The sequence below is a fragment of the Thalia democratica genome, chromosome 3, assembly GCF_965202585.1.
Source record: "Thalia democratica chromosome 3, ktThaDemo2.hap1.1, whole genome shotgun sequence".
In the NCBI taxonomy this organism is placed as follows: domain Eukaryota; kingdom Metazoa; phylum Chordata; class Thaliacea; order Salpida; family Salpidae; genus Thalia; species Thalia democratica.
In genome coordinates this window covers 64,785,610-64,801,351 of record NC_139167.1, presented here as the reverse complement: position 1 = coordinate 64,801,351, position 15,742 = coordinate 64,785,610, and the positions used below count along the sequence as shown (strand labels likewise).

General features: G+C 23.7%; 1 protein-coding gene across 1 annotated transcript; it reads left to right on the top strand.

Moving 5' to 3' along the window:
- The first annotated feature begins 303 nt into the window (after positions 1 to 303).
- On the top strand, positions 304 to 1,791 carry LOC145832487 (uncharacterized). The gene has a single exon (XM_082939804.1). It carries the CDS (start codon positions 304 to 306, stop codon positions 1,789 to 1,791), a length of 1,488 nt encoding a protein of 495 aa, XP_082795930.1.
- The last annotated feature ends 13,951 nt before the right edge of the window (positions 1,792 to 15,742 follow it).

The following is a 15,742-nucleotide window of genomic DNA, read 5'->3' as shown; positions in this document are numbered from 1 at the left end:
AAATGTGTGTAACACAACACATTGTACCAAAATATATTCAGTTTAGAATCAAAAAATCGAAACTAAAAAGTTCAACGATTATAGAAAGAATATTTTGTAATGACGATATAAGAAAAATGGAGTCCCAGCTGAGTAGAACTAAATTGAATTTATACAACGTAATGGATATTCTTAGCAACATTGACAGTAAAGATTTGGCTTTGATTTTGAATAATGTAGAAAGGAAAGTTTCTGATGTTAATGTTTCTCAAAAGAAAAAAATATAGTAATATAGTGGAACTCTTAAAAAAGAAAAAGTTTGGAATGATAAATACAGAAAAGATAAATAACATAATTAATTTGTCGGAACATATTTTAACAGATAAAAAAAAAACTGTGTTAAATTTGGGTTTAAAATTCTGCATACCTAGCATAAAACTGAAATTTGAAGATATTTGCAGTGAATTTGAAGTTCTGGCCGGCCAACTGAATCATCACAAACCACTGAATGAGTTAACAAAAAAGACGTTAAATGCAAAATTGGTGGCAATAGCGCTAAACTACAAAGATAAGAACAAAACTTCAACTCAATTGGACAACTTTTACAACGAATTCAGTAAAACTGCAAAACAGTTAGTCAATAATCCAAATTTGTTTATTTCCAAGCCCGACAAAGGAAGTGGAGTAGTTTTACTCCAAAAAGATAAATACCTGGCAAAAATGAATGATATCCTACTGGACACCAATAAATTTAAAAAATTGGGTCCAGCGAATAATTGTGATAATACCCAAAAAATAGAAAGTGCAACTCAACGAAGATTACTATCTTTAAAAAATAATAATAAAATCACTGCAAGCGTTTATGACGCTATACGCCCATCCGGGTCATGCAGACCCAGACTGTATGGGTTGCCAAAAACACACAAAGCAAAAGTACCTCTAAGACCAGTCCTTTCAATGATTAATTCACCGCAACATAAGATTGCTAAATGGTGTGTGGAAATGTTGAAACCATTAGAATCAGTATACTGGATCTATTGTATTAAAGACTCATTCAGTTTCGCTGATGAAATTAGACAGTTAAAAATCAGTCAGGAAAACATTAGTATGTGTTCCTTCGATATCAAGTCTCTTTTTACCAGCTTACCGATTAAGGAGTGCATTAATTTAGTTGTGAATGAACTATTTAAATACAGACTAGCTCCAAAATACCTAAAACCAGAAGTCTTCAAAGAATTATTAATATTAGCATGTTGTGGAGTAGAATTTAGCTTTAATAATCATATGTATAAGCAAATTGACGGTATATCAATGGGGTCGCCACTTGGTCCTATTCTCTCAAACATTTTTGTTGGTTTCCATGAACAACAACTCATAAAAGATATCTCTCCCAGTTATTACAAACGTTATGTAGATGACACGTTTGCCATCTTTACAGACGATAAAGACAGAGATGAATTTCTATTAAAACTGAATAGCATGCATGCAAACCTCGAATTTACTATGGAAACAGCAACTGAAAACAATTTAGCATTCTTAGATGTTATGGTCAATAGGGAGAATCAAATGTTCTATACGAACATTTTTAGAAAAAAAAGTACCTTCAGTGGGGACGAAATCCCTTATAATTCATACAGTCCAATGAGACAAAAACTAAATCTAATCAGTTGCCTTACATATAGAGCAATGAAAATTTGTTCTGAAAAATATTTAGAAACAGAATTATCAAATGTGGAAAGAATCTTTGCGACTTTAGGTTACCCTCTAGACATAATAAAGAACACAATACAAAAAAACAAAGACAAAGTTTGAGTCAATAAAATTTGGTCCAAAAAAGTGTCCGGTATACCTTAAGTTGCCATACAATCAGAATACAGTTGTGCATAATAATTTGAAGAAAATAGTAGAACATGGCTATAGACCTGTTAATTTACGAATAGTATACTCAACCAATAAACTGTTTCAGATTAAAAACAAAGATAAATTACCCACCCTAAACACCAGCAATGTAATCTATAAATTTGTATGTTTATGTAAAAAAACATACGTGGGTAGAACGAGTAACAATTTGATTACAAGAATTAACCAACACATCCCAAAAAACCTTTTAAACAAGATTAAGTCATGTAACGAGGAAAAGAAATTTGATGATTTGGAAAAACTAAATAGTAGTTCAGCGATTGGCCAACACCTGATTACTAATCCTAAGTGTGTCGAAAACTATAAAGTGGACAACTTCAAAATTATATCAGTTGCTCGTAATGAATTTCACCTAAAAACTCTAGAAGCTATATACATTTTAAGCTTAAAGCCAGAACTCTGTAAACAAAAGAAATTTGTTTATTCGACCATCTTGTTTAATTCGTTGAACTTAAATTAGTTGATTAGTAAAGTTGTGTTACATTTATATTATTTCTGATTAAACGATTGCCTTAATTTTTTAATTTTTACTATTGTGTTAAATTTAATTTGTTTTCTTAAATACTTAGTTTTATCAGTTAATCATTATTTCAGCTTGTTTTGACACGAAAAAATACTGAAGAGCGTGTCCGAAAAGTACTTCTATTTTGTATTTTGTTTGTTTGCAATAAACTTTAATATACAACTAGTATAAGTTATTTAGCTTAAAATAAAGTAATGAGAAAATAACTACTACTTCAAAAAAAAAACTGTAAAAATATAACAAGTACTAAGCTATATCTAAACACCCAATTCAAAATACATATCTAATTTATAAAAAACTTAAATAATAGTTTACTTCAATACAGTAAGGTAAAACTACCTAAGTGGTAAAAACAACTGAATATTTTTTACATGTATTAATAATATTTTCAGAATTTTAAAAATTGTAAGTTATTTATAACATTTTAAATTCATACACCTCTCAAACTAAATATTTTAAAAGAATCAAAACAACGAAAGACAAATACCTTAATTACTCATCGGTTTAGTATGTTCATACTTTTAACTTTTTCACTTAAATGATCAATAGCTTGCACTTGATTATCAAAACTAAAATTTAGTGCTTTTTATAGCAATATTGCATAAATCTTTAAATAGATGTTTCTGAGTACCTAATAAAAGTTTTAACGTTTTAAATAAATATTACAATGGTTGAAAAATTTTTATGGGCACTCTTTATTTCAATCTAGCAACTATGCTTCAAAGTAATAAACTTTTACATTTTACAAAACAAATTTAAGATAAAAAATACAGTAATCGATTTGTTAAAATAATATAAACAATAATAAGATACACTATTTTTTTTTCATAAACATATAAATAATAACATTTTTTTTTCAAATTTTTGACCAAGATATCCATTTACGAAACTATAGTTATATTTTTACAAATGTGTGTGTGTTGATAGCTATTTTCGTTTTTAAAAGCTTAGTGATAAAAATTTTTTAATTAGTCTTTTAATAGAAAATTTTATTTTGTGCTTATTTACAAGTACTAAACAATGTAAAATTTATAGAGATGAAATTAATAACTTGTTAATTATCTACCATTAGCAATAGATTTTGTCTAACCTTAGAAAAAGTTTCCAAGTTTGAAGTTAAAATCTATTTTTTTTACAAGCAAACATTTCAAGTATTAGTCTAAAACTTAATTTAACTTCTTTAGAAACTGTTAGAAGAACTTATCTAAAATTAAAACAATGAAGTTATATAAAATTTGTAAGCATTTTATTTAGTAATATGTTAAATAAATGATCAAGCAACTAGATAAATTAAAAATATCAGAAGATGTTAATTATTAAAAAGTTTTTATGAAATTTTATAACAATTATTATTATCAATTAGTTCAAACTATTTATGTTTAATCAAAGTACTGTATAAATAAAATAGTAATTAAAAAACTGTAGAAATAAGATGAGACTAAACTTAATCAAAATACCAAATTTTAAATACATACCTGTTTTGTATAAAGTTTTAATGATATTTGTACTTCAATACTGTAAACTAAAATAACCTAGGTGACAAAAAAGATTTTTGTAATTTTTGCAAAAAAGACATTGTATTAAACTAAATTGTCTATTAAAACAAGCTTCGTAAAACCTTTAGAAATGTTTTAAACAAGATATATAAATGTTTTATTTGAATCAGAGAAAAAAATTTATATGCTTATAGCTGAAAGTAGATTTTATTTACTACTATATAATTAAGTTTTACATAAATTAGACATTACGCTTTTACTTTATAATTCCTCATTTATATTCAAAACAAGATTGATTGTAAAAATAAATTGAAAAATTTAAAAAAACTTTCTTAAGTATCTGACAGTAATTCGGATCTAAAAACTTAAGAATAAAGTTATGTTAAAAAAAAGTTGTGTTTTGAAAAAAAGGAAAATTTAATTTTTAATTTGTTAGTTTAAAAGTTTGTGAAATTGCAACACAAAAAATTGTACAAAGTTTTGAATTGCTAAATTTTAGTATAAAAGTGTGCAAGTTTATTCTGTTTCATTGAAACAAGCCTATAAATTACACTACACAAGTCGTTATTATTACATCAAAGATTTGAATCTATTTATCAAAATAGTTTAAATTTAAAAGATACACATGCTTACTGAAATTTATTTAAGTTCCAGTTTAAACCAGCTATGCAAATTGCTTATAAAATCTACTTTGTTTAGCTGAAAGAAGTTCATTTTGCAATAGTAGTTTAACATTGAATTCTTTGTTTAAACCGAACTTTTTTTCCCTTTATTACTACTAAGAAAAAATAAAATTTATACATCTTATTACACTTTTGAGAAATTCGAATGTTCTCCAAAATAGATTAATAAGATAAATTATTTTAAATTTTACAAAAAAACAGTAAAGTATTTAAAAAAGTAGTTTCTTAAATAATAAACTCGTTTTTTCTGTGCAAATGCCAGTTTGAAAAACCGTTATTTTAATATGGATGGATAAATCAAGTAATATGCGATTTACGATTCAAAAATTTACGATTTCCAATTTCCGATTTACGATTTCCACTTAACACTAGTTAATTTAACTACATTAGTATAGTTACAGATTTGTGACTTACAAATGGAAATTGTAAACAATAGCTTAAGTCTTTAGCTAACTTACTATAATAAATAGAAAATTTACATATTTTTACACAAGAAAATAATCCATAACTTTTCATAAACTGCATTATAAAAGTTGAAACTTAACAGTTTGTGATTTATCACAAGAAAAAGGTATTAACTTTTTTTTTTGTTAACCCGTGTCTGAAAATGCATTATACATGTATTTATTATTATATCTTAAGACCTAGCTGTTTTTATACCAACTAAAATCATTTAACGTTTAAAGATCCACACGTTTACTTGAATTAAACTAAGTTTCTTTAGTAAAAATGCTTACATGCTTATGTATTCTGATGTATTCAATTTGCAAATAAAAACATATTTTACTATACCTCACTTTAACTGAATAAGATTCGATAATACAAGCAATATCTTTGTAGATTATACCGATTTTCGTACATTCAAATATAAACAGCTTTATTAATTTATATTTAAAATTGGATAAAATAGAACAGGGAATATAATTAAAACTTAATACTTTAACTATAAAATACTTGTTCAACTTTTGCTGCTAAAAAGCGTAAAGTTATCTTAGTAGATTAAAAATAAGTTAACGCTAATCTAATGATATTACCTTAATTAAAGTAATATAAGCATTTTAAAAACAATAACTCTGTACTTAGTTTAAAGGTTTTACTTAAAATAGGGATTCAAAAACTAAACGGGTATCAATTTGTTGTAGAGATTTAAGTTCATAGTGTTTTAAACTAAACTTTAATAACAAAAATTACTAACAAAGAATAATTTAAATATAAAGTAGCTTTTATGAAGCGTAGTTTAACGTTAAGTGCAAGGGTTTCTTAATATATTTACAAACACAAAATAAAAAGTTAGATTTTTATAAAACGTTGTCAAAGAATATTCATGGAAACGCCATGAAGCATGATCACTAAGATTAATAAAATTTTAAGCTTATTTTGTTTTATAAAGTTTAATGCAACATTCTTATCTTTGGTAATGTTGGTATGGTGTTTATGTTTGAGAAGGACGCTATAACTATTTTGATGTAATATTGACAGTTTTAGTATAAATTTAATTTTTGTGAAACTTTTAGTTTTTTTGCTTAGTGACAAGTTAGTTTTTTTTAAGTTTGTTGAAAAAAGAAACATTTTTTGAAACATCTTTTGATTTTACTATTGTAGCTGTTAAGTTATCTTAACTTAAACTATTTTAATAATTAACTATTAAGAGCGCTAAAACAGTTGTTCAAAACAAAAACTTATTCTAATCTACTGTACTTCTATTATTTTGTATAAGCTGTTTAACAAAACTAAACATTAACTTTATCTAATTATGTATTTAACATTTTAGTTTTAGTTTTTGAAAATCAAGTTAACAGAAAATAAATTATAGTTTGTAATTAAAAAAAAAAACATTTTGAAAAAGGTTATTTTTACTAAACGACCTAGGCAATGACATTAAACTGTACCAAAGTGATGTATGACTCGATAACCGATAGATTCCTTCGTACACTACTTCTTATTTTTTTAACTTAAATGCTTTTGAGTTAGCAATTTGTTGCCTAATATTTAAATAAGTTGCTGTACATTTTCAAAAAATATTTATTTTTTATGTTATAAATTATTAACGTAACTCTCAACAGTTTAAAATTAAAATAGTAGTTAAATTTTATTAAAACAAAAATTACTAACTAAGAATAATTGAATTATAAAATACCTTTTATGGAGAAGAATATAGCGTTAAGTGCAAGGGTTCCTAAATATGTTTCCAAAATAGAATAAAAAGTTTAAATTTTCACAAAACGTTGTCAAACAATATTCATCAAAAATGAAGCCATTATCACCAAGATTTATATTTTATATCAGAGTATTTACTATTGCAAGTTTCTAGTAAATACTCTGATATTGAATTTAAAAAAATAATTCTAGTTTCAATTATCTCGAATTATTTAGCTTAATTATTATTTTTTATACTCTTTGTGAAAATTTTACTATTGAAAAGTTACCTATTACCATCTTAAAATTTAATAATCAGTGTAAAGAGTATTCCTTTAATACAAAAGGTCTCGAAAAAACTATTTTAGGAAACAGTACTAATAATAATTTCATTATATCAATTTATCACAATCTTATGACTTACAAAATTGATAAGTCTTTGGTTAATAAACTGTAGTTAACTTACTAATTTAAACAAAAAGTTTCTAATTTTTTTAATGAAAAATTAACTACATACGTGATAAATAGATTTAAAAAGCAATTTTTTTATAAAAATGTATAAATTTACATTCTAAAATACATTATTATGAAAAGTAAGAAATTGCAGACTTTAAAAAAAAAAACAAGTTTGACAAAATCGATAGATAACTTTTTTTACTTTATTTAGACTTATTTTAATTTTAAATCTAAGATTTTAGTTAAACACTAAGAGTTAAAAGTAAGTTTAATTTACTGATATAAGTTAAGTTCCATTTGAAGCCGAAACTATTTGTAAATTTTCTCATTTAAACTTCTGACACTAATAAAATAGTAGTAATAAAAGATAAACTTTTAATTTTTATAAACGTTTAATGTGAAATAAGATTTCCATTAAATATGAACGTTTAAAGGTTTGTGAAAATATTTGACAAAACTTGTAAAATTTTTTAGAATTACTTAATAATATATATATAAAATTTGCAAAATCAAGTCTATTATATACAGTACGCATGATCTCAGTATTATAATTCAAATTTTTCTGTATTGGATTAAGACCTCTTAAATTTTTAAGATACACACTTATTACAAAGAATAAATTAAATTTATTAAATAAGCATTACAGCTTATTTTAAAAGTTTTTTTATCTCATCAAAAAAATTTAAATTTAGCCAAACAAAGCTGAAAAAAGTTATATTATATCATAGAGAAAGAATCTTAGTTTTGAATCGATTGTTTAAAAGTTTGTGTTTTTTTTTTTTCCTTTAGTACCAAAAAACTAAAACAATAGTTTTAAACCCTGATATTTCTTTAAAAAGTTTATACATAAAACAATAGACTAATATTATACATCTACTTAATATGCTGTATAAAAAAGTCAAATAAATAAATAAAACTATTTTCTCAAATAATGATATCTTATAATTTGTACATATAGCCAAATTCGAAAGTTGTAAATTTAAGTACGGCTCAAGCTGGTAGTTCACTTATTACGATTAAAAATGTATAACCTACACTGCCAAAATTTACACAATGATTTAGTCACAGTTTTGTGACTTATAAATATTTATTTTATTATATTTAACAACAATTTATAAACTTTCTAGTTTAAATAGAAAATTTAAAAATTTTTCACGCAAAGGTAGACTACATACGTCATGAGTAGCTTCATAGTCTAAATACTATAAAACTTATGAAGTATACATATTGCAAAATATGAGTTCACAGACTACAACTTGGTTTTAAATAAAATTACTAGCTAAAAGTTTATGAAACTTAACACATAAATGATAGAAACTTTTGTATTAATTAATACCAGTATTAAAATATGTGATGCTTACTGAAAGAAATCTGTCAATTATACTACACATGTTCTTATAATATACGTTAATATATTAACTCTTTTTATTTAAACTGAAATTAGTTAACGTTTAAAGATACACATTTTTACTTAAAGTAAGTTGAACTCCATTAGAAAAATCCTCACAACTTGCTTCTAAAGTTTGTCACATTTGTAATAATTTAAAGTATTTTTTGTTATATCTTTATTATATTGAATAGAATCTTATAATATAAACGTAGTTTCTGTTGATTCCATAAAATTATTTTCTTTTCGTACATTAAATTTTTAAATAAAGCTAGATTACTTCGGTTTAAAATGGTGTTAAATTAAACTTGGTATGTAATAAAAACCAAGTACTCGTATCATAAAAAAATAGTTCAAAATTTACTACAGAAAAAACTTAACTTTGAAGCTTTTGAAAAAACGTAACAAAAAAATAATGATATTACTCCAAAAAACAAAAGCCTTTTAATATACAATAACTTGGTATATTAATAAAAAAACTTGTTTAAAATAATGGTTCAATAATTAAACAAGTACTAATTTTGTTCTTAAGTTTTAAGCTTACATAGTATTAAAGTAAACGAAAATCACAAAGTTATTTAGTTAATAATTATGAATAAGTGAATTATAAAGTACGTTTTATCAAGCAGAAATTCGAATGAAGAACAAGACTATCTAAGTATGTTTACACACATAAAATAAAAGTTAATGTTTTTATGAAACGTTGTAAATTATCGTTGTAAACGTTATATAAAAGAACTACTTTAATAAAAGTACTTAAATTAGAACTATTATACAGCTAAAATTAAAAGTTTTTTATTTTTTTTTAATTGAGTAGATTTTTCGAACCACTAACAAAAATACCACGCTACGCCTATACTGTTATACTGTACTGTTTTTATAACATAATTTATTTATAAATCGTGTTGTTAAAACAAACATAAACCAAACGTAAGTTTAAGTTAAAACTCTAAATGTTTAGCTTTTTAAGATATGTTAGCTTGTTAACTTTTTTAATTTTGAACATGTTAAAACATCTTTGACAAAATATATCAAAAGAAAATTTTGTTTATACACACGAGTTTTAGTTAATAAATTTTAAATTTATACAGGTATAAAGATTTTAAAGAAATCGAGTTTTTTTTTATAATTTCATTACTTTTTTGTTTTTTTTCTGTGACTAAAAAAAATTTTACTTATGTTACCCGAAAAACTTTAAAAAAAGAAAAAAAGAGTACTAACTTCAGCAAAAATGATATTAAAAACGACAAATTTCCTTCTTTTTTGAAATATTCTTTTTACCTTATTGTTTTTCGAATACTTTTCCAAGTCTAAAACTGTCATATTATGAAGCAAGCAACATTTGCAAACATTAAAAAAAAAGAATTTTTCATTTGATTTCCTGAAAAAAAGCAAGATTACGATTTAAAAAGTCTAGAGATAACGTCTACAGTTAAAACTACAGTTAAAACTTTTTAACACAGTTTAGTCACAGTTGAGTGACTTATAAATTTTTTATTTTTCAGACATTTTAAGATATTGGTAATTTAATTAATTAAGTATAAAAGTAATGTAACTTTTACACGAAAATAAACTACATACGTCACAAATAGCTTTGTAATGCAAATATTTCTACGTGTAAAAAAAAACGTTGCATATAATAAAGTATAAAGCGTATAAGAAGTTGCTCGTTTTATTAAAACTAGTTTGTAAAAGCCAATACAGCTGTTCTAAACACTATACTTAGGTTATTTTTTAATTAGTAGAAATTCATGGTTAACGGAATTTTGGTTTTGAAGTTAATTTAAGTTCCATTTTGGTCAAACATAACGGTTTGGCTATATGATTACCTTTCTAGATCTCAAAAGAGAATATTGTCATATTTACAGCATTAAACAATGTTTAGGGTTAAAAAGCGTTTTCTGTTAAAAATTCAATTGATATTAAGTGTTAAAAAAACAAAAGTTTTGAAAATCTGAAAACTCCATTTAACTTACTAGTTTTAAAAATTGTAAAATATTTACACACATACGCTAAGAATATATAAACAATATTTCAATGTTTTGAGTTTTATTGAAACGAGTTTATCACGTACTTTACACAGTCCTTGATACTATATTTTGAGATTTTAGATATTTTTATACAAGCTAAAAGCTATTAAATTTCAGAGAAACTCATGAATACTGAAAATGCACTAAAAAAAGCTATACAACTTGCTTATAGAATTTATTTTATAAATATTAACAAGAAATAACAGATACAACCTTTAATTTAAAATATGTACGTGAACTGTATACCAGAAGTATTATTGTATCTATCTGTCAAAAAGGTATAGCTTCTACCGCTAAAAAGTTTAAATATTGATTTAGTCACAATTTAGAAACTATTGAAAGTTTGACCATTATATATACATAAAAATTAGAAAATTTAAATCTTTATATATACAATTTAATAATGTTTTTACTCCAACATAAACTACATACGTAATGAATTTATTCTCTGTTCAAACACTTTAAATTTGATAAATTAACATATTTGATAAATATTTAAAAAAACATCGGCGAAAGCCTATAGAGTAGAAGCCTGGACTTTTGTATGCCGTGAAAAAAGGTTAACTTTATATTAAGATTTGATCATACTGATTCGATCATCAGACCACAAGTTTGGTCTTTTTTAAAACTTTTTTTAATATGATTTTTTGTTTACGTTATTCGCTAGTAAATTTAAGAAATTTTCAAAAAAAATTTTTTTTAAGTTTTGTATAGCTAAATTGTACTAAATTGTTCTGTTTTTATAAATCAAATCTAAATTAGATTAATGTAAATCTAAGCACGATATTCATGTTTTTAGTATTATGTCTAAAATTTTCAATACATCTTATCTAAACTTAAGTTCTCTTAAGTTTAAAGATACACATGTTCACTGAACTAAGCTACAATAAATACCACGTTTAAAGCTTGCAAAGCGCAGCTGAAGATAGCATACTATTTGATAAAGTAATTTAAGTTTGAATGCTTTGTTCAGACAGAAGTTCTCGTTTTTTTATTAAAAAAGAAACCCTTAAAACTAATTCTATTACGTATTACATTTTTGTGAAATGCTGACTGAAACAAAATTAAGCTCCATTAGCAACAAGCTTTAAAACTTGCTATTTAAAGAGCGTTTATACACAAGAGTGAAAAAAAAAATTATTAAACGTTTTTAATTCAACAAAAATTGTTTTATAATTTACTGTATTTTGGCAATACTATATACTATATAAAAACTTTACTTTTAGTGATAACAATTTATCTTATTATGTATAGTTCAAGGGTATTCTGAATTTGGAGTTTGAAATTATTTGAACTTGAGTTTGTCTAAATTAAATAAATAAAATAAAGATTTTAACTTAGTTGTCATCAATACTATTAACTGTTGTTCAACAAGTTAAGAAATTATTCGCTAATAAAGCTTTTATCTCTTTAACTTTACAATACTAAAACAGTAACTCTAGTAGTCATTTTACATTGCAAAGTTTATATAAAAAGCAAGTAAGCACAGTAATAAGACTTTGTACAAACTATACATTAGGTTAATAATAAGGTCCTTGCGTTTTATACTTAGTTCAAGTGTATAAATGGTAAATTGTAATTATTAAACTTTATCAAGCAAGTATCTAAGTGTAAAAGTTTAGTGATGTGTCTAGTTATAAATTTTCCATTTAAGTCGAATTTTATCAAACTATTTTATTTGTAAAACTTTACACGTCAAAGCTTAGAAAAAATTATAAGTTTCTAGCTGATTTAAATACGGCTATACATCAAGAGCAAAAAAAGTAAAGTAACTACATATTTTCTTCACATTGCTAAACAAGTAAATAGTGCTAAGAACATTTATTTAAACTGATTTCATACAGGTTAAACTAAGACTGAGCAACTTGATAGATGACTGTAATGAAATTGTGGCATTGAAATAAATATACTTCTAGTAAAGTTTATACCTAACTACAGGTTTAAATACTTCCATAATTTTTCTGTAATAAAACTATACAGCAAAAACTTTGATTAAAAAAATTAATAACAAAAGAACTATTAAGTTGTTTTTCAGTAACAGAAAGTATAAAAACAAGTTTTTGCTAAAATGAATTCATAACAACTTATTTACAATAAATGAGTTACAATTTCAACATTTATATTTTTTTTACATAAAATTTAAGTTTTCATATAATCTTATGGCATCATGTATATTTATTATTAGAGAAAGTTATAAAAGTATGAAAAAACTTTACTTTTTTTTGTTTTCCGTATAATAGTTTTAAATATTTTAATCAAAAATTTCAAACTAGTAAAACAATTTAAATAAACTCGTTATTTTTCTATAAAAACAATGGAAGAAAGTATTTTTTAAAAGGTATAACTTTAATTTTTGACATTGATTTAGTCACATATTTGTGACATCAAAATATATTTGGTACGAAGATATCAAATATAAAATTATTAACTAGTTTAAGTACAAAATTTTTTGTAACTTTTACGAAAAAGAAATTGCATACGTCATAAATAGCTTTAAAGTGAAAATATTTCAAAATTTTGCAAATTTTTATATTGAAAAATTTTAGTATAAAAACATTGTAAAAACTGTTTTACTTTTTTTGTTAACTATATTTAACTTTTTCATTTAATTATAATCAGAGCATGAATTTAGAGATTTATGAGATTTAAACATGACAGTCTGCATATATTTGTCCCTAAATATCTACATTTAAAAAAGGTACTTTTTGAAGATATGTTTTATTTAAATTGATTCTGAATAAAAATTGCTGTTATAAGATTATTTTATATTAATTACTTAATGTTAAGTGTGAATATTACAAAATAATCACAATGTGAACTTAAAATTTAAAATATTAGTTGGAAAATTTGTGAAATTTTTACAATAAAATTATAATAGATTTTCTATTGCAAAATGCCAGTGTAAAAACAGTTTTGTTTTATCAAAACAAATACAACAAGTACACTATTTTGTTTTTTTAGCTTATGATTTTTATTTGATAACTAAATTAACTTAATGTTTAAAGATACACATGCTTACTCAAAGTAAAATCTATTATATTAATAACAAGATCGCTTGTAAAATTTATTTTGTCATTAATTTGTTTTTAAAGTTACAATTTGAAGAAAGTGAAGTTTTTTGAGAAAGTAGTTTAAATGTATTGTTTAACTTTTTTTATCTTTTCTTTTATTTTCATTGCAGTTTCAATGTATATACAAACTGGATTGTTAAATTACAATTTTTTTTAATGATATATAAACCAGTCAAGTATTACAACAGAAATTTTCGTGAAGTATAGTACTATAAAAATAGCGCAAATGTGTAATTTATTTATTATTTAATAGTTTTTAAACTGCAAAACATAAATATTTAGGAGTGTAAAACACTTTTCAGTTTTAGAAAAAAAGCCGATAAACTTGTTTCTCATACACTACCAACTATTTTTCAATTAGTGCTAAAAGTTAAACGCTTGCAGCTTAATATAAATTTTACTTACTAAATATAATTTAAGTATCGTTTAAAGTAAATATAATTGTTCGCCTATATGAGTTCTTATCTAAATTTGATACGACAATGTTTTTAAACATTTTATGTCCGATCTTCTGTATTTAAACAAAAATTGACAGTATAATAAACGCATTTGTTGTTGATTATTTAACATTTAGTGCGAAATTACAAAAGCAAAAGTAGCCTCATTTTTAAACTCCAAATAATTTTCTAGATAAAAATTTGTAAAAATTTCACAAAAAAGTTATCTAAACTTTTTTAATGCATAATATTAGTGCTTGAAATTAACAAAAGTGTTCTGTTTCATTAAGTAAAGTCTATCAAATAAACTACACATGTTTAAAGTATTATATTTTAACATTTTTACTGTTTTTATACCAACTAAAATAATTTCAAGTATAATGATACAAATGTTTAAATAAAATAAACATCACAAATAAAACTTTACAAAATATTAAAATAACGTTATTCCAAAAGTAATCAAAATCTCCGAATCAAATCCGAAGAAAGCAAATCTTTACATAAAAGTAATTTAGCTTTAAATGTATTATTAAAAAAGCTTACTACAAAAATTTTGCTGGGAAGATATTTTTTCAGAAATTTCTTTTAATACTCCTTTTAAATAGATTTGTTATTTTTAATTATCACAAAACAAAAACAAAAATTTTATATCTTATAAAGTCTTTGTGAAAATTTATACACGTTAAATCAAGATTAACCTGTTTAAAAACATTAAGTAAAACAGTAAGCATATGAGTATAAATCATTTTTAAATAATGATATGATATATTATGCAAAAATATAATTTAAAAGCGATTTTTTTCTTTATGACTAAAACTAATAACAAGTTAATTACAATTAATAATGGACAACTTACACTGTTATAATTTTTTGATATTGGTTTAGTCGCGTTAATGTCACTTAAAAAGCCTGTAATTGACATAGCACATAACAGTAAAATTTAATTCACTAATATAAATAGTTAACTTTTCAATAGTTATTCTTAAATAATATTTATAGTCTAATTATTTTTACGATTGTTCTATTTTAATGTTTACATCAACAAACAATTATTGGAATAAATTAGAATAAACGATAACAATAAAAAATACGTTTTTATTTTAAAAAAATATACTTTAACTGTATTTTACTGCTGTCTTTAAATATGCTTTCGGTGAAATTAGCATTTTAAAGCGCTAACTAGGAAAAATTTTTATTTATACAATTTTGAATACTTTATCACGAGGGGACACTTTTGCACGGTCATCACTTTTGTATGCAGGGTCATTTTTGCACGGCTTCTTTTTTGCACGGCGACATTTTTACACTTCAAAATTTTTGCACGACGTTACATTTCATGGCAACATTTTCGAAAAGCGTCACTTTCGCAAGGCGTTATATTTTCACGGACTTACTTATAAACTGCAAAAAATTTTGTAAATCAGTGTACAAAATTTTGTATCTAATAGTTTACAAAAAATTGTTTGCCTATAAAAACATCTTGATTACATTTCTTTTTATTACTGTTGAAACGAAATATAATTTTGCGACAAAAGGGAAAAAATATACCGTTGATTGCTTTGTCTATGTAAACGCAGTTTTTGATTCTTTATTACCAAGAAACTACAGCAATAATCTTACAACT

What these genes read in the sequence shown, in the direction of transcription:
- LOC145832487 (XM_082939804.1), top strand. Translation starts at nt 304, where the DNA reads ATGATAAATACAGAAAAGATAAATAACATAATTAATTTGTCGGAACAT.